Here is a 25,874-nt window from a genome sequence, read left to right as displayed (position 1 = left end):
GCAACTGCTATCTTTTAAAATGCACAGTTAAGGCTCTGACTTTGAATTTGTTGTAAGGCAATATTAGATCCTGTAATTTAAAAAATTAAAAAAAATTATAATAGCCAATCTAAAAATGTGATTTTTAATACATCTGGAGACACAGAGCTGTAGAAAAAATTGGAATATATTATCATTGGTAAAGGCAGATATCAAATGAAAACAAATATGTATTAGGGAACATTGCTACCAGTAGTTAATCTGATGTGGCCTTTTATTTGTAAGTTTTCACCCAGGATGAATTTAATATGACTGTTTTGATCTTTTTTTTTCCTTTTAAACAGGAGAGATTTAGAAGTAGTGTTTGAGCATCATGGAGTTCACAGGTTCTACTTCAACGGCCACTTATGCCCACCCGAGACCAGCACCCACCGACATGCTCCCAGCCATCGGGACCATGACATCAAGCTATAGGGACCGCTTCCCCCACTACAACTTGACCCATAGCTTGAGCCTTCCTTGGAGACCAAGCACCTATTACAGGGTGGCCTCCAGCTTGCCGACCTTGGGCCCCTACTGCGCCAGATCTCAGCGGGTGTCGGAGAGCGCCATGCTCCCCTTCGTCTCGAACAGAACCACTCTCGTCACACGGTACACTCCTGACGATTGGTATAGGTCCAATTTAACCAACTATCTGGAGTCCAACACTTCCCGCCACAATTCAGAGAGACTGAGGGTAGATACCTCTCGCCTGATTCAAGACAAATACCAACAAACCAGAAAAACCCAGGCAGACTCCACCCAAAATTTGGGAGAACGGGTCAATGACATAGGGTTTTGGAAATCGGAAATCACTCATGAGTTGGATGCGATGATTGGAGAGACCAATGAACAAACTGATGTTAAGAAAAAACTGGAGAGGGCTTTGATGGAGACGGAAGCCCCTCTTCAGGTAAATATATATAAGACCTTATAGTCAATGATCCTGTGTTTTTATGGTTACAATCCAGTGGTTGAATTTCCGAGGTTACTCATTGTTTGAATTTGTGTTTTATTTCACCTGGAGATGTCCATCCCCATCCATAAATTTGTAACTGGTGTCAGTAATGGTAACACGATTGCCATTTTTTTTTTTCATTTTTCCGAAGCTGGAAACGGGGAGGCAGTCAGACAGACTCCCACTTGCGCCCAACCGGGATCCACCCAGCATGCCCACCAGGGGGCGATGTTCTGCCCCTCTGGGGCATCGCTCTGTTGCATCCAGAGCCATTCTAGTGCCTGGGGCAGAGGCCACAGAGCCATCCCAGCGCCCGGGCCATCTTTGTTCCAATGGAGCCTCAGCTGCGGGAGGGGAAGAGAGAGACAGAGAGGAAGGAGAGGGGGAGGGGTGGAGAAGCAGATGGGCGCTTCTCCTGTGTGCCCTGGCCGGGAATTGAACCCGGGACTCCTGCACGCCAGGCCGATGCTCTACCGCTGAGCCAACCGGCCAGGGCCTGATTGCCATTTTTTTTTTACGCATTATACAGAACAACCGTTGAAATAGAAAGAACCCTGAAGGCAAAGCAAAGGTGGCTAATGAAAGAGACACCGCAAGACAAAATGCATTTGATGTCTCTTCCCATCTCTTCAATGGGCTGCTCGGTGGTCACTGCTGTCCCTGGATTAACATGAACGATATTTGGACATAAAACACAAAACCGACCATCTGTTTGGTCTGCCTTGTAAAATACCTCCTGTGCGTACGTTATGATGCTATTTCCGGGCACATTGAAATGATCAGATGAGACCCTGAGGAGATGGGATGAGTTTGACTGAATGGAGAAATGGGACTGAGTTTAGGTCCTTTGTGGTGCTCGGGGAGGTCGTGTTTCAGGGGGTTGCCGGCCTCTGGTCAGGCTTTCTAGTCATTGCTATTGAAAGAAGAAATTCTGTGTGTGCACGTGCAGAGCTCATACCAGTTTTCTTCATGTTTGTGTGACTTATTTTCATTGGCTGCCGGTGTTCCTCATTGCATCTGCAGTGGCGGAGTTTAGGGAATCAAGGAGCTGATTGGTGGTTTGAGGAGTCTGTTGGAGACCACCGCACGCTGTCACTTCTCTTTGTGCCCCCTCCCCGTAAAAACAAGCACACACAGATACATACAACTAAAAATTTTAAGAAGGGTTGGTAGATGTTAGTGATGTCATTTTAAATTGTTTTTATTTTTTGAGATTAGAAGCCCTTTCATCCTTTCTCTGTTGCTCCACTCATTTTGAGGAGTTCTGGTCTCTTCTACACATCCCACAGCCTCCCATCCCCCACAGCTTTAAATTGTCCAGAAAAGCGCTCCTTTCAGTGACGTCTGCTTTCAGGGCAGTGGCTCTAATCTGAATATCTTTTTTCCTGTCATTTTTGTCCAGATGTTCTTGTGTGTCTGAACATTTACTATCAACATAGTATCAGAAGGTCCCAATTAAAATGAGGGTTAAACCAGCAGAAGAAAGGAAATAATAAAAATCAGAGCAGAAATAAATGAAATAGAGAACAGAAAAACTATAGAAAAAATTAATAAAACAAGAAAAGCTGATTCTTTGAAAAGATCAACAAAATTGACAAACCCTTGGCAAGACTCACCAAAGAAAAAAGAGAAAGGACTCATATAAACAAAATCCAAAATGAAAGAGGAGAACTTACCACAGATATCATAGATATACAAAGAATTGTTGTAGAGTACTATGAAAAACTATCTGCCACCAAATTTAACAATCTAGAAGAAATGGATAAATTCCTAGAACAATACAATCTTCCTAGACTGAGTCATGAAGAAGCAGAAAGCCTAAACAGACCCATAAGCAGGGAGGAAATAGAAAAAACTATTAAAAACCTCCCCAAAAATAAAGTCCAGGGCCAGACGGCTATACTAGTGAAGTCTATCAAACATTCAAAGAAGACTTGGTTCCTATTCTACTCAAAGTCTTCCAGAAAATTGAAGAAGAAGCAATACTTCCAAACACATTTTATGAGGCCAACATAACCCTCATACTGAAACCTGGCAAGGATGGCACAAAAAAAGAAAACTACAGATCAATATCTCTAATGAATACAGATGCTAATACTAAACAAAGTACTAGCAAATCAAATACAACAAAACACATTAAAAAATAATACATCATGATCAAGTGGGATTCATCCCAGAATCACAAGGATGGTTCAACATATGTAAAACAGTTAACATAATACACTATATCAACAAAACAAAGAATAAAAACCACATGATCTTATCAATAGATGCAGAAAAGGCATTCGATAAAATACAACACAATTTTAGTTTAAAACACTCAACAAAATGGGTATAGAAGGAAAATATCTCAACATAATAATGGCCATTATGATGATAAACCATCAGCTAACATCATATTAAATGGCATAAAACTGAGGACTTTCCCCCTTATATCAGGAACAAGAAAGGGTTGTCCACTGTCTCCATTCTTACTTAACGTGGTGCTGGAAGTTCTAGCCAGAGCAATCAGACAAGAAAAAGAAACAAAAGGCATTCATTTTGGAAAAAAAGAAGTAAAGGTTTCACTTTTTGCATATGATATGATCCTATACATCGAAAACCACAAAGATTCCACAAAAAAATTACTAGAAACAATAAACCAGTACAGTAAGGTTGCAGGATACAAAATTAATATACAAAAGTCCATTGCCTTCCTATATGCCAACAATGAAACATCAAAAACGAACTCAAAAAAAGAATCCCCTTCATGGTTGCAACAAAAATAATAAAATACCTAGGAATAAACATAACAAAGAATGTAAAGTACCTATATAATGAAAACTACAAAGCATTGTTAAGGGAAATTGAAAAAGATACAATGAAATGGAAAAATATTCCTTGTTCTTGGATAGGGAGAATAAATATAGTCAAAATGACCATATTACCCAAAGCAATATACAAATTCAATGCAATTCCCATCAAAATTCCAATGGCATTTTTTAAAGAAATGGAACAAAAACGATCAGATTTATATGGAACTATAAAAAACCCTGAATAGCCAGAGCAATCCTAAGGAAAAAGAACGAAGCTGGGAGCATTACAATACCTGACTTCAAACTATATTATAGGGCCACGACAATCAAAACAGCATGGTATTGGCAGAAAAATAGACACTCAGACCAATGGAACAGAATAGAAAGTCCAGAAATAAAACCACATATATATGGTCAAATAATTTTCGATAAAGGGGCCAACAACACACAATGGAGAAAGGAAGACCTCTTCAACAAATGGTGCTGGGAAAACTGGAAAGGCACATGCAAAAGAATGAAACTCGACTACAGCCTGTCCCCCTGTACTAAAATTAACTCAAAATGGATCAAAGATCTAAACATAAGACCTGAAACAATTAAGTGCATAGAAGAAGACATAGGTACTAAACTCATGGACCTTGGTTATAAAGAGCACTTTATGAATTTGACTCCAAAGGCAAAGGGAAGTGAAGGCAAAGATAAATGAATGGGACCACATCAGACTAAGAAGTTTTTGCTCAGCAAGAGAAACTGACAACAAAACAAACAGACAGCCAACTAAATGGGAGATGATATTTTCAAACAACAGCTCAGATAAGGGCATAATATCCAAAATAACAAAGAACTCATAAAACTCAACAAACAAACAAACAATCCAATAAAAAAATGGGAAGAGGACATGAACAGACACTTGTCCCAGGAAGAAATACAAATGGCCAACAGATATATGAAAAGATGCTCATCTTCATTAGCTATTAGAGAAATGCAAATCAAAATTACAATGAGATACCACCTCACACCTGTTAGATTAGCTATTATCAACAAGACAGGTAATAACAAATGTTGGAGAGGCTGTGGAGAAAAAGGAACCCTCATCCACTGTTGGTGGGAATGTAAAGTAGGACAACCATTATGGAAGAAAGTATGGTGGTTCCTCAAAAAACTAAAAATAAAACTACCATATGACCCAGCAATTCCTCTACTGGGTATATACCCCCAAAACTCAAAAACATTGGTACATAAAGACACATGTAGCCCCATGTTCATTGCAGCACTGTTCACAGTGGCCAAGACATGGACACAACCAAAAAGCCCTTCAATAGATGACTGGATAAAGAAGATGTGGCACATATACACTATGGAATACTACTCAGCCATAAGAAATGATGACATCGGATCATTTACAACAACATGGATGGACCTTGATAACATATTGAGTGAAATAAGTAAAACAGAAAAAACTAAGAACTATATGATTCCATACATAGGTGGAACATAAAAATGAGACTAAGAGACATGGACAAGAGTGTGGTGGTTACCGGGGGGAAGGAAGAGGGAGGAGAGGGAGAGGGTGGAGAAGGGAAGGGGAGGGGCACAAAGAAAACCAGATAGAAGGTGACGGAAGACAATTTGACTTTGGGTGATGGGTATGCAACATAATCAAATGTCAAAATAACCTGGAGATGTTTTCTCTGAACCTATGTACCCTGATTTATTCATGTCACCTCATTAAAATTAATAAAGAAAATGAGGGTTAGTCACATGGGCAGATACCTCTCAAAAGAGAAAACTCAGATGATCAACTCATACATGAAAAGAGAAGTTAAATCTCAGTAAACATGAAAATGAAGTCAATGAGGTAACCATCTCTGGCCTATCAAATTCACAAAAATAAGAATCGATACCATGTAGGATTGGCAAAAGTACAGAAAATGGACACTTTCCTCTATTGCTGGCAGGACTGTGGATGAGCAGGAAGTAATTTAGTAATACACATTAAAATAATCCGAGTTCCTGGCAACCCATTAATCAACTTCTAGTAAATGTAAATTGTACTATTAACAAATTAAAGATTCACTTAAAGCTTTTACTCATACTATCATATTTTAAATGAAAAACAATTTAGCATTTATAGAGTCCCATGTCATGAAATGGTCTTCAAAAAAAGTACTTTAACAATTACACAATGTTCTTTCACACTTAATTTATTGTGAGTGATCTAAACTGTTTTCCATTGGAGTCATTTAATAGACTTTGTTTCAAAGAACATTTCACGCATACGGCCTATCGTTTCATGCCAACTCTAAAAAAGCCTGATTTAAAATTATAAGGACATTCTATCTCTGTTTTGTTAAAAACAAACGAAACAGCAATAGAGGTATGGATAGATTATCTTCTATTTTTCTGTATTTTTTCTCTCTAATGGATAAGGCAATTTTATTTTTATAATTAATACTTTAAAAACAATCACTTGGATCTTGGTTACACAAATATTTTGGTGTCTTTAATAATAATTTTTTTTCACCCTCAGTAAAAAAATATATATATATTTGTGGACAATTATCTTGAAGACTCAAGTTATTGAAGTGTTTCTACAGAAGGCGTTAGAGCCACATAATTTTCTCAGATGCTAATTTGTGGTGATGAAGTGGATGCCATCTGCTTCCTTCTGTCAACTTTCCAAATTAGGAATGTTTTCAAACTACTTTGAAGAACTGACTCTTTTAAGTGTAACAAAAGCAGGGATTCCCTTAGTTGTCACGGTCAGTTACACTCTCTATTGCCAACAACATGGCTTAAAAGTTGGTATCGAGAGTAGTTGTTGAGTGGTTTGAGAAGCAGGTTATCAGAATTCTAGTCGCTGACATTTAGTCCATTTGTGTTAATGGCTTTCATTGTCTGTGTGTCTGTAGGTAGCTCGAGAGTGTCTCTTTCATCGCGAGAAGCGAATGGGCATCGATCTCGTTCACGATGAAGTAGAGGTGGACCTGCTGACGGTAAATATGGCAAAGGCTTCAACAAGAAACTTAGTGGCAAACAGGCGCTTAATGTACAGGAACAAAAAGAGATGTTACACAGAGCCCCTTACAAATAAGAAGTTAGAGTATCAAGTGTTGATAGCATTTAGAATTGCTGCCTTGGTTTTTGTTTTTTTGTTTTTTTTTTTTTGGTTACACAAGTGATAGATGTTCATTTAGAGAACTTGAAAGATACCGAAAATGAGAAAGATTAAAAACTACCTGAATTTCACTTACACAGAAATCACTATTAATTTCAGGATATTTAAATCTTTTTTATGAATCATATTTAGATACAGTGGTACCTTGAGATACGAGTTTATTTCGTTCTGTAACCAAGCTCGTAAGTCAGTCAACTCATATATCAAACAAATTTCTCCCATTTAAAATAACTGAAATAGATTTAATCCATTCCAGCCCTGTGAAACATCCCCAAAGCATCCTAAATTATAAAAAAAAGACTTTTTTTCTGGGTTTTTTTTTTTGTGTGTGTGTGTGACAGAGACAGAGAGAGTCAGAGAGAGAGAAGACAGGAAGGGAGAGAGATGAGAAGCATCAATGCTTTGTTGCGGCACCTTAGTTGTTCATTGATTGCTTTCTCAAACATGCCTTGACTGGGGGGCTCCAGCAGACTGAGTGACCCCTTGCTCGAGCCAGCGACTTTGGGCTCAAGCTGGTGAGCCTTGCTCAAACCAGATGAGCCCGCGCTCAAGCTGACGACCTCGGGGTCTCGAACCTGGGTCCTCCAGGTCCCAGTCCGACGCTCTATCCACTGCGCCACCGCCTGGTCAGGCAAGACACATTTTTAATTAAGAAACATGTACACTTTACCAATGCATAACAAAATATATGAAATATAAGAAAAAAAGTGTTATTTAGTACTGTATTCTTACCTTGGAGACAGACAAGTGCAGCTAATGGAGGTGAATGGCGGAGGAGGAGGGAGGGAGGAAGGGATGCAGGCACTGTAGACACGTAAACTAAAACCGCACTTTCTTAACACTAAATGTAAACTAAAACTGCATTTTCTTTACTTTAAACAAGACTAAAACTGCACTTTCTTAACAGTAAATGTAAACTAAAACTGCATTTTTTTTACTTTAAACAAGACTAAAACTGCACTTTCTTAACACTAAATGTAAACTAAAACTGCATTTTCTTTACTTTAAACAAGACTAAAACTGCACTTTCTTAACACTAAATGTAAACTAAAACTGCATTTTCTTTACTTTAAACAAGACTAAAACTGCACTTTCTTAACACTAAATGTAAACTAAAACTGCATTTTCTTTACTTTAAACAAGACTAAAACTGCACTTTCTTAACACTAAATGTAAACTAAAACTGCATTTTTTTTTACTTTAAACAAGACTAAAACTGCACTTTCTTTACTTAAAATTAAAACCACAAAAACTTAATTATAAAAAAATGCACTTTCTTAACTTTAAACTTAACCTAAGCTTAACATTACGTAGTTTTCATTTAATCATCACCTGTTTTTGCCTTTTTGGCTGCACTTTCAGCACTTTCATTTGGACGACTTTTGAATAAAAATCTATCCAAAAAGGTTTGCTTTTGCCTGCCTTTTAAAATGTTACAGAAATGTGACAAACAAGTGTCATTATAAAGTGCTGAAGCAGGACCAGTTGAAACTTTTTCTGGGTGTTTCTTCTCAATGAAACTTGAAAGCTTCTCCCACATTGCCAGCATGTCTTTAATTTCACTTATAGAAATCACTTCCTCTGACTCTACCTCCTCCTCACTACTAATCTCTTGTAGAAGCTCCATATGTTGCATCATCTGTAGCTCCTTCAACTTCTCAGTTGAGAGTTCCTCCTCATGTTCCTCAATGAGCTCGTTTATGTCACCCTCATCTACCTCCAGACCCATCGACTTTCCAGGGGACACAATCTCCTCCAATGCTTCTACCTCAGTCTAGGTCTCTGGTTCGAATCCTTCGAAGTCCCTGTCTGCAACAACATCAGGCCATAACTTTTTCCATGCCGAGTTCAAGGTTCTTGTAACCTCTTGCCATGCAAAGTCAATAATGCGTAAACATATCACGATGTTGTAGTGATCTTTCCAAAACTCTCAAAGGGTTAGATTTATATTCTCGGTCACTTCAAAGCAGCAGCGGAACAAGTGCTTTGTGTAAAGCTTTTTAAAGTTGGAAATGACCTGCTGATCCATAGGTTGCAAGATTGAAGTCGTGTTGGGTGGGAGGTAGAGGACTTTCACGAATTTGAACTCATCGAGAATGTCATCTTCAAGGCCAGGTGGGTGGGCTGGAGCATTATCAAGGATTAATAATGCTTTCATTGGGAGTTTTTTTTTTTTCTTGAAGATATTTCTTCACTGCAGGACCAAAGATGAGATTTACCCATTTAATAAAAAACTGCCGCGTAACCCGTGCGCTAGCATTGGTGCACCACATAACCTGCAGTTTTTCTTTAAGAATCTTATGAGTCTCAAAGGCTCGAGGATTTTCAGAATTATACACTAGCAGTGGCTTTACTTTGTACACAATGCAAGGGTCAGACGGTCCTTCATGAGTTTATGGCCTGGCAGCTACTTCTCCTCTGTGGTGATGAAAGTCCTCCAGGGCAATTTTTTCCAAAACAATCCTGTTTCATCACAGTTGAACATTTGTTGGGGGATGTAGCCTTCCTTTGCGATAAGCACAGCAAAATGTGCGATGTACTCCTCAGCTGCCTTAACGTCAGCACTCGCAGCTTCACCATGCTCACCACCGAGTGGATGCCGGATCTCTTCTTGAAATTTTCAAACCAGCCGTGACATGCCTTAAACATATCTTCTGCTGCCTCTTTTGAGGTTGATGGTTCTTTCTTCTTCAAGTTGCCGTAAATAATATATATACGTGCCTTTTCACATATTATAGTCTCCGTCTCTGTATCTCCTGCCAGCTCTTTCTCTTTCACCCACACCAGCAGAAGCTTCTCCATTTCTTCATGGATATTTGTCCTTAATTGGGATAGAACTGTAGTTCCTTTCGCTGGATTTGCGCTTTTGATGGCATCCTTTTGTTTAAGGACGGTACAAATTGTAGATGTATTGCGGTCGTACAGCCTTGCCAGTTCAATCACTCATATATCACGCTCATGTTTTTCTATTATTTCTTGTTTTACTTCTATTGACATCATTCTCCTTCTCTTCTCACCATTGTCCTTTACACTCACTTTCTTCGGCCCCATGATAGCACACAAAAGAAGTTAGTAAAAAATGCAAAAATGATGCAAGTACGAGTACAGTGCACGAGATTCAACTTGATTCTGCGGGTAACACGTGAGAAAGAACGAGATGCTGGTGTTGTGCTGCCGATACTGGACCTGTGCGCCAATGCGCCAACTAGTGGCAGCTTCCCAAATCACGACTCATATCTCGGAATTTCGCTCGGATCTCGAACAAAAAATACGACCGAGTCGCAGCTCGTATCTTAAAACATTCGTATGTCGGTCTGCTCGTATCCCAAGGCACCACTGTAGTCACTACCCAACTTAAAGACACACAGACACATCTTCAAGATTAGAGTTATACAGTATATATGAATTTTATTTGTGTTTTTTTTTTTTCTGGAAAAAAATCTCGATGATTATTCTTAAATTTATATATGGGAAGACAGTGCTATTTTTAAAAGACAATGTTTTTTAGAACAGTTTTAGGTTCACAGCAAAATGGAAAGGAAGGCACACACCCCTTGTAACCACACCTGTAGAGCACTCACGTTATCAACAACCCCCACCCCTGAATGGCACATTTTTTACAATTGAGGAACTTATGCTGACACATTGTAGTCACCCAAAGTCTATAGTTTACCTTTAGGGTTTATTCACTCTTGGTGTTGCAGAGCCTGTGGGTTTGGGCAAATGCACAATGACTTGTCTCCAGCTCTGTGGAATCACTCAGAGTAATTTTACTGCCCTCAGACTCCTCTGTCTCTGCCTGTCCACCCCTACCCACCCCCGGAGTGTCTCATCCTTTTACAAATTGAATTGGGGGTTATTTCCCCATATCATTATATATGTTTTAAGACATGAATTTAATGGTTACATAATGTTTTACTATCATTTAAAAAAATCAAACACCTCATTTTTAATAGGTTATTTCTCTTTGTGTGTATGTGTGTGTGTGTATATTTTAATAATCTTGCAACATACTAAAATATTATTGATAACTGTTTATACTTCTAATTATTTTCTTATATTTCAAGGAATGTAATTAATGTGTCAAAGCGTATATGCATTTTGAAAGCTTTTGATGTGTAACCAAGTTGCCCTCCAGAGTCTTACAGTTATATCTGCACTACCATCTGATTGTCCCACTCACATCAGTGAAACACGATTTCGTTCTGAGTTCTCTGACCTTCGCTTCCTAGACTTGCTCCTACCAGATCCCTGCCGTTCCTTACGATCTCAGCCATTATGTGCCCTGGGACCTTCCTGACCCCTTTTATTTCTCTAGCCGTAATCGGTTAAAGCATTAGTTCTATATCCCTAAGTACCTGTCAAAAAATACTGACATTGGTAGCTCATTTTTTTGGTTCACGTTTATGAAGCCTATAAAAGTGAACTTTTATTTTATTCAGATGTTACCTGCAAGGGCAGGAGAAATCTTGATAATATGCAGGGAATGTAGTTTTTCATTTTTACTAAATTACTTCATTAACTTAGAGTATCAAAGAATCAGGCAGTAATCACGGAAACAACTCTAGAGATATCCAATATTTCCCTGTTAAAAAATGAAACAATAAAATATAAAACCACAGAGTTGAGTTATAATTAATATTGGAACGAAAGACTTTATAATCAAATCGACAAAGGCAGGCACCAAAAAGGGCTGTTTAACTATTTGATAGTTTAGTATTATAGAAATCATCAATGCCTATATATATCAAAAACACCAGGAATATAAAAGCAAGGGCCAAACTAAAAAAATAAACAACCATATATATATGACACATATAATGAGAAAGGATTGATTTAAATAGAAGAACACACAAGTTAATAGAAAAAACAGAACAGAAAATATAGACAAGCATGTGAACAGGTGTTTCACAAAAGAAGAAGGCCAAAGGATGAACAAATACGTAGTCCTAATATTAACCCACAAATTTGAGCAAATGTGCTTTATGGGAGGGCCTATCACGGCAGAGAGAGAGAGAGAGAGAGAGAGAGAGAGGAGTCATAAAGGCTAGTTGGTGTACGAGGTGAGCAAATGCACGCTCATTTAGGGTTGTGTACGGGCACAACTTTTCTGAAGGGTCATTTGGCTGTATTGAGATTAAAACCTTGGAGAAAGGGCACACCCATTGGTGAAGTTTAAATATTTATTGAAGTTGTTCATCACAGCATTGTTGCATGTCATGGGAGAATGTTCAAGTTGAAAATTAAGAAAGCAAACCACAAGACCTTATGTATCGGATGATCACTTTTCATTTGGAAAAGTGGTTAACGATTTTGTGCACTTTTTAAGTGTCCCCCTGGTACTATTTTGAGGTTCTTAGATCTCCTAATGTGAACGTGAATTTCTGAGGGAAATAAATATTTATTAATAAAAAACACTCTGATATAACTGATGTTATATATAGTGTATACATCACAGCAACATCAAAATACCACATGTGTGGTCCAGTAGAGGGGGGTGTGGCTAGTGAAGGTGTTTGAGAATGTCTGGGAGCTGGGCTGCCAGGCTCAGGCGGGATAGAGGGGAGGGAAAAACAGCCTTTGTTTGGACCAGAGAGCTGTGCTCCGCCAGAAAGAAGTCCCTTTCTGTCAGCCTTTTTCCTTCCCTGATTTACTTTGTCTCGAAAGAATAGTTAAATATTCAACCTTGCAACATCACCAGAATTTATTTGTTTAAAACCAGTAATAAAAATTTTAAAACCCTAAAATTTGACCCCTGTCCCAACTTGTTCCATAATATAATTTCCCTGTAACTCTCTAAAGAGTGAATCTGAGCCTGACCAGGTGGTGGCTCAGTGGATAGAGTATCGGCCTGGGATGCTGAGGACCCAGGTTCGAAACCCCGAGGTCACCGGCTTGAGTGTGGTGATGCCAGCTTGAGCATGGAATCATTGACATGACCCCATAGTCGCTGGCTTGAACCCAAAGGTCGCTGGCTTGAGCGTGGAACCATAGACGTGACCTCATGGTCTCTGGCTTGAGGCCAAAGGTCACTGGCTTAAGCCCAAGGTCACTACTGGCTTGAAGCCCAAGGTTGCTGGCTTGAGTGAGGGGTCACTGGCTCGGCTGTAGTCCCCCGGTCATGGCACATATGAGAAAGCAATCAATGAACAACTAAGGTGCCACAACAAAGAATTGATGCTTCTCATCTCTCTGCCTTCTTGTCTATCTGTTCCTGTCTGTTCCCCCTATTCCCCTGTTTAAAAAAAAAAAAAAAAAGACTGACTTAGTCTGATTTTCGTTGGGGTAACTGTGAGGGCATCTATGTAAATAAGTGGATGTAATTGTTTTACTTCACAACTCTCTCAGAAACAGTTTTCCTTCCTCGATATTTTGTTACATTGTTGACTTTGAATGCTATACTCAGTAACAAGAACATTAATGTGTGTTTTTTTCAATCAAGTAGGAAGTTGATATTATTCTGTCTTGTCAAGAAAGGATGAAGCTACATTTGGATAAGGCCATTGCCCAACTTGCGTAAGAGCTTTACCTGTCTATACAATGTAGAATCTATTGCAAAGCTATATACTCTTATTCCTCCCATTCAGACTTCCCTTAGCTCCTCATGTAAACATTTCTCATATATGGCTACACAAGCACACACATGCATGCACACGTATGTTTTCATGTAGAGGTTAAGGTGAGTCCTCGGAGTACTTGCTTTAAATTTTTATTTAAAAAAGATAATAATTTGCGATGATGCCACAGAAAAGGCTTCTGCCCTAACTCGAAGTATGCCTAAGATTTCTTTTAACTCAGAAAACTTCCATTCCTTGGTAAGAGACCGACTTGCGTCACGTTGAGCCCAGGAGTTGGAAGAGTAATGAACTGCGGTTCACTTTGTGCGTATCTTCCACACCTCCTGAAGGGCTCAGCCTGCCCTGCTCTCTGCAGGTCCTGCGCCATGCCCCTTCCTGCTCCGCTCACAACGTCCTGACAGTCGTTACAGCTGACGCCTTGTTAACTGTGTACCCACCTCATTCTCCGCCGGAACACACACCCCTCTTTTCTCAGAGAGAGTAGGTAGTAGGGGACCCGAGCGGAGGGCACAGGGGTCAGATGGAGGTCTTGCGTGGTGATAGCAGCTGCCAGCGCAGAACAAGCTTTGGCTGAGGCTGCTGCCTGACAGGAGTAGGTGGGTCAACGCTCACTCGGTCGTGGCCCCAGGAAGAAGTCGTGTTGCCATCACAGAGGAGAAACCATTATTCTGCTTATAAAATGTGGTCCAGGATTAGGCGACAGACCCAACGTCATACGTACGTGTGTTAACGCTGCTGGCACCGCTCACTTCGTTTGCTCACCCTGCCCGTCAAGACTGGTGCCGTCAAGGGGCGTGAGCTTCAGGAGCCTGGGTCCCCTCTTGAACTCTGGTTCGAAGGACTCGAATGCAGAAATGGGGAAGGCTGGGTAAAAGGCTCATTAAGGATGACTCCCACTGCTCACGGGACGTTTAACTGCACAATTTACTTGAGTTCTAAATACCTGGGAAGTATAGTTCCCTCATTAATTTCTGGTGTCTGCTCCCTGGGAATTTCAGAAACAACGGTGTAGTGTGGTTCTCCAGGAATTGTTTCTATTCTGTTTCCTTCCGACCTGGTTCTTAATCCCCCGCTTCCTTTTATGATCTGAAATCTGCTGCCTGTCTTCAAGGCCCTTTGCTCTTCTCCGCCGGAGTGTCCCACCCTGAAGCAGATGGTTTTCATATCAGCTGTCTCAGCCTCGGCCCCAGCAGGGTCCTCTGTAGGAAGTTCTCTCTCTTTCCATGTGCATGAGTTTGGACTCTTTCCTGCAGATCCTTTAAAGAGCTTGACTTTTCTTTAATATACAGTGGGGGGAAAATGCCCACCTCGTGACCTGGGAGGGCTCCCTCAGGGTTTGTGGGGGCCTGTACCCCTAATACGGTCACCGGGTTTGGTCCAGCCCAGGTGATGGGGGGAGGGGTTCTCAACTCCACTGGTCTCGGCAGGAGCAGTCGAGCCCTCAGATTGGATCTCAGCTGGAAGGGGAATCTCATGAGGACCAGCGTGGCAGCCAGGACCCCCCCCCCCCCATCTTGGGCTATCACCTAGGTGAAGGAGTGCTGAGGAAATCTTTTGCACAGGTGTCCTGTGTCAGAAGTCACACAACGAGGGGGACGGGCGTGCTCTGCCAGCCTCGTGGACACTTTAAACTAATAAAAGGACGGTACAAAGAGAGATCTGAGGGGCCCAGTGGCGGACCCGAGGGGGCAGCCGCAGCTGGGATACCCGCTCAGGGCAGGCGTCTCTGAGCGGCCCCGCCCGCTGAGACCCTGTGGGGTCCTGGGGACGCAGAGGCGATGGGGGTCATCCGCTCGTTCTGAGTTTTCAAACGCTCTCTGTCCGCGGACGCCTCCCCATCTTCAGTACCAGCCTAGAGCTGCTTCTCCCGAACCCCAGCGGCCCACTTGCCACCTCCTCTCGGATGCTGAGCGGACAATCACGCTTCGCGTGTCAGCTGAGCTTCTGACCTGTCCCCAGCGCGGGTCCCCGGCCTGGCCCGCCTGAGCGGACAGACGTCTGCGATTCCGCTGACGAAACTTCAGCTCTTTCTTTCTCCTTCTCCTTCTCACGATGTCCCGTCTCCTCGGAGATTCTCTTGGTTCCGTCTTTAAAACACACCCGGGGTCTGAGCGCTTCTCCTGTCTTGCACTGTTGTTACCCCCTGGTCCAAGCCAGCGCCCTCCCTCGCCTGGCTCCCCGCACTGTCTGCCGGTGGGTCTCCCTGCCCCCCCCGCCCCCCCCAGTCTGTTCCCAGCCCAGCCCAGCACGGTCCTAAGTCAGTGAGCTCGCTCTTCGGCTGGCCGGCAGGCAGGAGAACCACCCGAGGCCTCCCAACGCCCCCAGGGCCCTGCGTCCGGCTCTCCCCGCAGGCCTTGGCTCAGGCATCACCCCCTCAGGAAGTCCCGCCCCGGCTCTCCTGTTTAAAGTCCTCCTGTTTAAAGTCACCGGCTCTCCTGTTTAAAGTCACCCGCACACTCCTCGTCCCCCTTCCTGCTTTGTTTTCCGCGCCAGCCTGTGAACAGACCACAGGACTTGCTCATTCGTGGGCCCTGCCTGTCTGTCTGTCCCTCCCGGTCGGGTGCAAGGTCCCGCGGGGAAGAGATGGTCGTCACATTCCCGGCTCACGGACCCGTGTCTGGCATGTCGTAGGCGCCCAGGGATGTGTTGAATGAACCACCCCATGAGCGAAGATACGGCTCACCTGTTCCCGAGGCCAGCCAGCCCCAGGGACTGTCTCTGGGGTAGCGAGCTGCCAGGTCTCCGTCCTGCTGGGCAGGGCGGAGTACACCAGCATCTTGGTCGCTTACCGAGGTCTCTCTCTCTTCCCAGGAGGGTGGTGGCAGGGGGCACACAGCCTGGAGCCCACCAGTTCCTGACTTATCATTTCAAACACTCTGATTTCCGGCCCTGGATGTTAAACCTGACCCTTGATTTCTAACTCCTAGACATCCTCAGGCCTTGCATGACCACAGATGGAGGTCCCCAACAGAGAGAGAGAGAGAGAGAGAGACAGGGAGAGAGAGAGAGACAGGGAGAGAAAGAGACAGGGAGAGAGAGAGAGAGAGAGAGACAGGGAGAGAGAGAGAGACAGGGAGAGAGAGAGAGACAGGGAGAGAAAGAGACAGGGAGAGAGAGAGAGAGAGAGAGACAGGGAGAAAGAGAGAGAGAGACAGGGAGAGAGAGAGAGACAGGGAGAGAGAGAGACAGGGAGAGAGAGACAGGGAGAGAGAGAGAGACAGGGAGAGAGAGAGAGACAGGGAGAGAGAGAGACAGGGAGAGAGAGAGAGACAGGGAGAGAGAGAGACAGGGAGAGAGAGAGAGACAGGGAGAGAGAGAGAGGGAGAGAGACAGGGAGAGAGAGAGACGGAGAGAGAGAGAGGGGGAGAGAGAGAGAGAGGGAGGGAGGGAGAGAGAGAGAGAGAGGGAGAGAGACAGGGAGAGAGAGAGACAGGGAGAGAGAGAGAGAGAGACAGGGAGAGAGAGAGAGAGAAAGAGAGAGAGAGAGAGGGGTTGGGCTTAAAAATGTCTCATCGCTTCTTGTCAAAGAATAGAGAAGAAAGGGGTTAGGATGTAGACGCCGAAAGGAAAGATGGGGAGGGAGGCGCAGATGTGGACAGGTTATCCAAAGCAGTGTCCTGGTCTAGAGCAGTTTGTGTTTTGGGAAGATGGGCTCAGGTCCAGTCCGGGGGCTCCGGACACATCCTTGACCGCTGTGTATCCACACCTCTTCTCTCTGGGGGCATCACAGGAGGGGTTCTGACTACTCCCAGGCGCGGGCATCTCCAGGGATGATGAAAAGTGGGCCGTGTGTGGAGCAGGAGAGACCTGTGGGGTGGTAACGGGAGGGTCCCAGTGCAGAAGGGCGGGCTACTCCCCCCCTTGGGAGACGGTGACCTGGACTTGAAGCGCCATCTCCCCCCTCCGCGCTGCAGGGCTAACCGAGCGTCTCAGCATGAGCTGGAGAAGGACCTGGCCGACAAGCAGAGGGCTCACCAGATCGACGACAAGTGCCACCACCTGCGGAACACCTCGGACGGCGTCAGCTACTTCTGCGGCGTGGAGAGGGTCGATGCCACGTGAGTCCGGGGCACACACACCGCGCCCGTGATGTGGACGTTAGGGTCTCTGTTCTCCCTCCTGTAAAAATCAACGGTGCCGCTTATGGGGGGGTGCAACGGCGGCCACGGGAGGAGGTGGGGGCTTGCCGCCTGCTTCGGACACGTCTTCAGCGAGCAAGCTTGCGTGTTTGGTGCTCAGGCCTTGACGCGGGCATCCTGGATCCTGGAGGCTACTGGAAACAAATATCTGTTACTCGTATTTCTACCTATGAACGTTAACACTGGCTTGATGTAAAAAAAAAAAAGCCTATGAGGCACAGACAAGTATAACAAAAAGTGTCACCCAGGCCTTATGCCACGGACTTGGCGAGATGCACGTTGAAACACCCGCTTCTCGCATTTATGAAAACCGATGGTTGCACCTGCTGCGTTGGTGGTTTCTTTGCCCGGCCCTTGCATGCTGTCTGGGGTGGGTTCATGGTCTCTCTGGGTTGGTCCCTTTTAAAATAATCCACTTGATCGAGGTGAAATTCACCGGCAATAAATGCATTCAGTAGTTAGTGCACACTTAGGTAAGTTCTGACCAATGTTACGCGACCGTGGCCACGGTGAAGATAAAGAATTGTTCCGTCACCTCTCCCCGCCCCAAATTTCCTTGTGCCCTTTCCCGCCCCCGTGCCCCTCCCCCTTGTGAGTGAGTTCCAAATGGAGTCTCTCCCGAGGGGACTGGTCACCCCCTCTCTAGTGCGCCTGCAGTAAGAGCAGCAGCGCAGACCGGCGTGGACTTGTGGATCCTGCAGGTGGGAATCAGAGTCAGACTCTCCATGCTCGGTCTCAGCGGTCCCCACGCAGCGCCTCCTACAGGGCGTGAGGAGAGCAGGAAGCGTCTTCCTCTGCTCCTTGTACGGGGTGGGCTGGGATGGAAGCCCGCCCTCTGACTGCTTCACCCTCCGTAACCGCCTCCTCCGCTTCCAGAACAAACTCTCTGCCGCCTCTCAGAGAACGACAGGGTACGAACTCTCTAGGACAGAGGTCGGGAGCCTGTGGCTTGCGAGCCAGATGTGGCTCTTTTGATGGCTGCATCTGGCTTGCAGACAAATCTTTAATAATAATAAAAAATAATAACGTTAAAAATAGAAATCATTCTCATGTATTCCAATCCATTCATTTCCTACCACTCATGTTCATGGTTACGGGTGGCTGGAGCCAATCACAGCTGTCCTCCGGGACAACACCAACTTTTTATTGGATAATGCCTAACGTACACGGGTCGTCGTATGGCTCTCACGGAATTACATTTTAAAATATGTGGCGTTCATGGCTCTCTCAGCCAAAAAGGTTCCCGGCCCCTGCTCTAGGGTGTCATTTCGGCTCTTCAGCACCTGAGCTAGAACCTCTAGCCAACGGTAAGAATCTTGTTTGGTGTCCTATGACACCAACAAGTATAGAAATGTCCCCCGTAAGCCTACCACCCGGAGACGCGCAGCGTGAACGATGAACCAGCTTCCTCGAGCACTCCTCCATGCACACAGACACAATGGCGCCACCCACATGCCGTTTGATAGCGCGTCTGAGTTTTCCCTTCGCGACAAGGTCCAAAGCACTCTCTGTGGAAGCATTTTTCTGCAACATGAGTTTGCATGCTATCCATGGATGACTTTTTAAAAAAATGTACCATCATTTACTCCATTTTACCCGTGGGCATAGTGTCTGTTTTCAGTTTTTCAGAGATGGGCATACAGGTTGCTGTAAACAGTTATCCTCACGCATCCACCCACGGGAACATTATTTCCTGAGGGTGAATTTCCATAGTGCTTGCTTCACCTGCACACATCTTAGCCTTCGAATGTCAGACCCCGAGCATGGCATGGCCCCCCGTGCACGGATGACGTGGGAACTCGTGAAGCCACCCGTGTTTTGGGTTCCGGGGATGCCGCGTACAAAAGCGTGACCATAGTCAGTACTGCCTCGTACGTGGGAGAGCTGCTACAAGATTAGCTCTTACAAGTTCTCATCACGAGAAAGAAACTTCTCATTCTCTGTGCCGAGGGGTGTTAACTGGATCGACTGTGGCGATCATTCTGCAATGTATGCGTTCATCAAACCAATGTGCGGTATACCTACAGCCAGCGCAATGTGGTATGTCCATTTTCTCTCAATCAAAAATATTTCTAGAAGCGAGACTTCTGGGACATGCCCATTTGAAAGGGTCTTGGTGTGCACGAACTTCTAACCCTTCGTCCTGGTGGTACCAGTTCAGCGTTCCTACCTGCAGGTCACGAGGGAGCTCTAGACACGCTTCCCAGCAAGTCATTATTCCTCTCATTCTCTGCCTTCATGATAAAAGGGTGATTAAGTATGTTGTTGTCTTCATTGCTCTGTGACTGACTGAGGTTGAATAGCTTTTATATGCTTATGAAGTGGGTGTGACATGACACATTTGTGACAAACCTACAAACCCTTCCCCTTCACCATCCCTTTCTTTTCCTCCCCCAGATTGGCGGAGGAGTTAGTTGGTTTACACTTAGGATTTATAGAAAACTGGCTAGCAGTGAACTAAGGAGCCGTGAGGAATCATTGAAAATAAGCTTTGCCCTGGCGTTCGCGTTCTGTGCAGGAAACCCGAGGCTAGTGATTTGGGCTCTCTTGCACAGGATGAATGAGTCCCTGCAGACCGTTGTAGGCCAATTCATCATTGTCACCACTGTCTGGTTCTACTTTCCTTTTTTTTTTTTTTTCCAGGGTCTCAGTGCCCGAGTCTTGGGCCAAATTCACAGATGACAATATTCTCCGCTCGCAGAGGGAACGGGCGGCTTCAGCCAAACTGAGGGACGACATTCGAAACCTCTTGGTGGTGACGGCCAATGAGATGTGGAATCAGTTCAACAAAGTCAACCTGGCTTTCACTAATCGCATCGCTGAGACGGCAGACGCTAAAAACAAGATTCAGGTTCACTTAGGGAAGGTAAGGCCGGCCTGGCGGTGCCCACGGTGGACGGGGGCGGGCCGAACAGGGGCTGGGGACCCCACCTCTCTAGCCGCTCCTGGAGAGACGCCAGGAGGCACAGACGGAGAGAAGTTAAAAAACAGTGCAAAGCGCACCGTTTATTTTAACAAGGTAGCCAGGTGTCACACTGAAACTCGAATCCACCGTTTTGTGGGGGTTTTTTTTGGGTTTTTTGGGAACACAAAGAATGTTCTATGTAGTCAACTCTTCCTCGTCTTTTTCACAGAAACAAAAATACTACGAAAGCTCAGTGAAGCACTCTAAGTGGAACTAGAGAGCGCAGTCATTAGGAGAACATATGGGAGGAATGTTTTCTCAGGCGCTTTCTATTTATTTATTTTTTCTTTCTGGAATACAAAACCCAATACTGGAAACGATTAGGGAGTTCAACATGTTTCTGGTTGAAGTTTCTGAGTGCTCGAAGGGTTTTCCAAAGGCTGGAAAATGAACATTTCAGTCAGAATTCGGGAGTTTTAAGATAAGCAGGGAGTTTTTTTTTTTTTTTTTTTTGCCTAATATTGGTCTCGGAGCTCTTATTATTTTTGTAGATTCTGATGCATCTGTTTATTCTTCCTTTTTTTTTCAAGAACCTTGCAAGTCAGTCCTGTCGCTCGCAGGTAACACCACCCGGTTGAGGACGCCCGTGTTGTTTTTTTCAGGGTGCAGCCATGTATTTCCCTCTCCTTCCCACGGTGCCTCCTCTGGGTAACACGTACTCACCGGGCCAGGCAGCGTGCTCCCCGCGGGGAAGGGCAGGGCAACGTATACAACAGAGCCTTTTGTCCCCAGGAAGCTTCTCTGTGTAGAGAAGAGGTGCATACCTAGAACAAGCTCAGATAATCAATCACTCTAGTGAGATGATAAGCTGTGGTTGCCCGACGACGAGTCCCAGACGCGTTCTGAAAGCAGAGGCCCAGTGCGGGTCTGTAGAGAGACCCACCCGGCCGGCGTGGGCGGAGTGCGTTCGGGGAGGGAAGCTCGGAAGGCAGGTTGGCGCCAGGCTGCAGAGGACATTGATGGAAAGGGTAAGAAGCCGTTTCAAGGCCCCTTTTTGGAGCGCTGATGTGACGAAGTCAAGTCCGTCTGTTCCAGAGACTTTTATTTGCTACCGGGTTAGCTGGCTGCGGCTGCCAAGCAAGGGGCGGACACAGGGGACCTCGTGGCGTCACCGTCGGGGAGGTGGGGGTCCGAGCGAGGTCAAGGTGCGGGCGGGGCTGGCGTCTCCTGGCCTCTCTCCTTGGTGGTAGGTGGCCATCTTTGCCCTGTCCTCACATGGTCTTCCTTCTGCATGTCTCTATGCCCTAATCTCCTCCTCTTAGAAGGACACACCAGTCCTATGGGATTAGAATGTAGCCTGATAACCTCCATTTTACCTTAGCTGTGTCTCCAATACAGTCAAAGCCTCAGGTTCGGAGGGTTAGGAATGAAAGCTATGAATGTGGGGGAAGATGGAGAAGAGGATAGAATTCATCTTATACAGGCTCCCGTCGAGGTACCCGGCACTCTGGGGCACACGGGGTGCGTGTGCATGAGCAGGCACCGGCCCCGCCCTCTGGCATGCTGGAGTGAGACCAGGACATGCCTGGAAACAGCGAGTTCCATCGGGAAGGCGCAGATTCACCTCCCGGAGCTGCATACAAAATGTTTGCTTAGCAGACGGAAGCAGTTGTCCCAACACCGAGAGGCAGGGAGCGCCAGAGCGTGGCCTCGGTGGCATAGACACAGGGTCATGGCCATTGATAACAGATTGTTGGAGGGCGGGGGGGTGGCTAGGCAGTGGCCTGGGGACAGCAGCTGGCATTGGACATGAGGAAGACTAGGGAGAGAGGCAAGTACCATATTTTCCTACGAACAAGACGCTCCCGTTCATAAGATGCACCTTAATTTGGGGGCCCAAAATTTGAAAAAAAAATATGTATCACATAAAATTATTGAACTCAAGTTTTATTCATCATAAAACTCATACAACTCCTCACCACTGTCAAAACTCTCGTCCATTAGCTTGTCCTCATCTGTGTCTGATGATGAATCACTGTCTTCACAGATGACCTCATCCTCAGTTCCTTCTACGGCATTTGAAAGACCACACACTTAGCGATCTCAATCTTGATATTATCCCAGAATCTTTTCACCCAGAGACAATGGGCACAGAGACCACAAGTGTGAAAAAATCTGGAAATATAAGTAAAAAAAAAAAAAAAATCAACAACTGCCGTATAAGATGCACTCAGTTTTTAGACCCCAGATTTTTCAAAAAAAGGATGTGTCTTCTACGTGGGGAAATACGGTAATGAGGACAGCCCGTGGCCAGAGGAATTAAGGACGGTGAGGGGATCAAGGAGAGGTCACCGGAGAGGCCTTCTCTTTGGCTTTGAGAGGACCGTCTCATGGGGACAAGTAGGGCCAGAGACTCAGCCACGGGGGCAGGAGGTGAGTGGGACGTGCAGGAGGTGAGCAAGGCCACTGCTGCGTCCGTCTGGTGGTGACTGCGGGCAGAGGGCGCCCGCGGGGAGCACCCAGGCGGGACTGGAGGAGAGAAGGAGGTGGCAAAGACAGGAATCGGGGGGTGCTTGGGTGCCATCTCCCTGCCAGAGGAGAAGGGCAGGGGAAGAGGGAGACGGAAGGGCGGGAACGCAGGGCAGAAATGGGGGTGCAGAGGTCAAGGTCGGAGGGCGAGGAAGGGTTTTCAGAGTACGGGGGGGGGGGGCTCACATCACAGGGAGAAACCAGGCAGGGGTCCAGGCTTATGCAATTTGGGGGGGGGAACCCTCTTGAAGAAAAAAAGGGCTATAAAATCAATGGCTACTGAATTCTCAGCGCTCCTCCCTTGCAAGGGAGATTCCCCAGAGCTTGACCTCACCTCTGTGAGACAGACGGGAAGAGAGGGCGGAAGAGAAGAGGCGAGGACGAACGGGAGCGGGAGCGAGGAGGGACACAGCGCCACCCAGACCACGTGGCCTCTCTCTCCTCGGTCACACACGAATGGGTGCTGGGCGGTGCTCCACAGTCAGCCATCTGGAAAAAGAAATCTGATTTGGAGCATCTGCCCAGCGGGGTGTCCTTGCCACCCTGGCTGGTCCCACCAGGATCTGCAGCTGGGAAGATGCTCGGACAGCTCTCCGGGCAGCTGGCCCTGCAGCCTCACAGGGCGGGCTCCCCGGGGGCGGGCAGGGGCGGGAAGGAGCAGGGGGTGCTCAGGGAGTACACACGGCCCATCCCTGAGGGCAAGGTGGACGGGCCACGGAGGGACAGGCATCGGTGGACAAAGCACCAGAGCCTTGGGGACTCGCTCCTCTTTCCACAGACGCTGCAGGAGATCTTCCAGACCGAACTGACCATCGAGTCCGTCAAGAAGGCCATCAAGGAGAAGTCTGCCTTCCTGAAGGTGGCTCAGACCAGACTGGACGAGCGGACCAGGAGGCCAAACATAGAGCTCTGCAGAGACACGGCCCAGCTACGGTGAGGAGGGGGGGCACGCTCTGGGCAAGGGTGTGTGTGTGTGTGGGGGGGGACAGTCCACCAGCCTGCCGGCTCCGTGTTCTTTATGAAAGTGCTTTCTGCCCACGCACCGGCGATATGGAAGCGCATCGTAACGCTCATTGTGTAGGGGCCTTCTCCTAAAGTATCAGCAACGGGGAGTTCGTGTTCCATGGACGTGGAGCTTTGGTTTGCAGGGATGGAAAGTTCTTGAGATGGATGAGAGCGGTGGAGGCACAGCCTCGCGAATGCGGTTAATGCCACTGAGCTAGACACACTTAAAAGTCATTGAGATGGTAAATGTTCTTACGCATGTCTTACCATAGTTGTTTTTATAAAGAAAATGACGTTGCCTGACCAGGCAGTGGCACAGTGGATAGAGCGTTGGCCTATGATGCTGAGGACCCAGGTTCAAAACCCCAAGGTCGCTGGCTTGAGCGCGAGCTCATCTAGCTTGAGTGTAGGGTCGCTGGCTTGAGCCCAAAGGTTGCTGGCTTGAAGCCCAGGGTCACTTGGCTTGAGCCCAAGGTTGCTGGCTTTGCTGGCTTTGCCGGCTTGAGCCAAAGGTTGCTAGCTTGAGCAAGGGGTCACTGGCTCACCTGGAGCCCCCCGGTCAAGACACATATGAGAAAGCAATCGGTGAACAACTCAGGTGCCGCAACAAAGAATTGACACTTATCTCTCTCCTTTCTTGTCTGTCTGTCCCTGCCTCCCTCTCTCTTGCTAAAAAAGAAAAAGAAAAAGGAAATGACATAAACATTACACACAGAAAAGTGATAAACATGAGGCCTCCTTCAGTGAGGGCAAGGTGGGTCTGTGTGCTCACCCGGCCGTCTTCCTGAGTCCCAGGACGCCTTTCTCGCAAGCAGCGGGCGTGTGGCCTCTGTGTGGCTCTCGGTGACGGGGACTTGTCGGAAAAGGGACTTGCGTGCGCATCCGCCGGCCTCTGTTGGCCTGCTCTCTTCTGTTGGCTCGTGCGGGCCTCGCTAGCAGCTGGCTCGTCACTAAGACCATCCTCACGGTCCCCTACAGCCCGTCCTGGTCTCCTAGGGCCATTTCAGTTTGTTCTGTTCTCAGCAGACATGAGAACAGCTGGTCTTCATCCCGCACGCGTGTGGCAGGAGGAATCCGACCCCACGGTGCGTCTGCTGACCACCGAGCCCATTGTTTAGGGCAAGCGGCCCTCCACGCCGAGGCCCAGGGCTTGAGCACAAAGGTTGCTGGCTTGAAGCCCAAGGTCACTGGCTTGGATGCCACTGTCACTGGAACTTTGAAGATTTCCCTTTAGGGTGGGCTTGCCTGTCATGGGCCAAGGTCCCCACTCCCCTAATTCCGTCTTCGTTTCTTTCTATTTTCCCAAAACCCGCTTCTGCCTTCTCCTCTGGGTTTATCACTGTATTCTTAGGCCAGGAAGTGCTTCTTTGCAGGGACACAGTCACAGGAGGGGCAGAGGGGTGGCCCTCGGGATCCAGGCTGCTTCTGGAGAGGGCAGAGGCCACGGGGCTTGTCTGCCTGGCCCGGGATGGGACTCCGTTACGGTCCCGGAGGCTGTACTGAAGGGGTGAAACGACTCTGAGCTCTACTGCGGGAACACGCGTGGATTTTCCACAGGGGAAGGAAGGGCTGGTCTCCGTGGGTCTTTATGGAGAAAACCACGAAGAGAGAGACGGAGGAAACAGCAGCTGCCGCCATGTATCGATCTCGTTCTGCGCTGACCTCCACCGTCCTGAGCACTAGACTGCGGTCATGACCTTCGGTTGGCAGATAAGGAAACTGAGGCAGAAGTGGGCTGAGTGACTTGTCCCGCACCCTCCGTGGCAGCC

General features: G+C 46.3%; 1 protein-coding gene across 1 annotated transcript in view; it reads left to right on the top strand.

The window, feature by feature from the left end:
- Positions 1-347: 347 nt before the first annotated feature.
- Positions 348-25,874, top strand: part of TEKT3 (tektin 3) — a 34,669-nt gene continuing 9,142 nt past the window's right edge. Inside the window, exons 1-6 of the mRNA XM_066366462.1 lie at positions 348-931; positions 6,684-6,767; positions 13,395-13,465; positions 17,442-17,585; positions 20,310-20,532; positions 23,879-24,033. Of these exons, the coding sequence (XP_066222559.1) occupies positions 353-931; positions 6,684-6,767; positions 13,395-13,465; positions 17,442-17,585; positions 20,310-20,532; positions 23,879-24,033 (1,256 nt within the window). The 5' untranslated portion in view covers positions 348-352. The remainder of the gene's footprint in view (positions 932-6,683; positions 6,768-13,394; positions 13,466-17,441; positions 17,586-20,309; positions 20,533-23,878; positions 24,034-25,874) is intronic.

This window comes from Saccopteryx leptura, chromosome 2 (genome assembly GCF_036850995.1).
Source record: "Saccopteryx leptura isolate mSacLep1 chromosome 2, mSacLep1_pri_phased_curated, whole genome shotgun sequence".
In the NCBI taxonomy this organism is placed as follows: Eukaryota; Metazoa; Chordata; class Mammalia; order Chiroptera; family Emballonuridae; genus Saccopteryx; species Saccopteryx leptura.
Note: the sequence above shows the minus strand (reverse complement) of the source record. Positions and strands in the feature narration are given on the sequence as shown.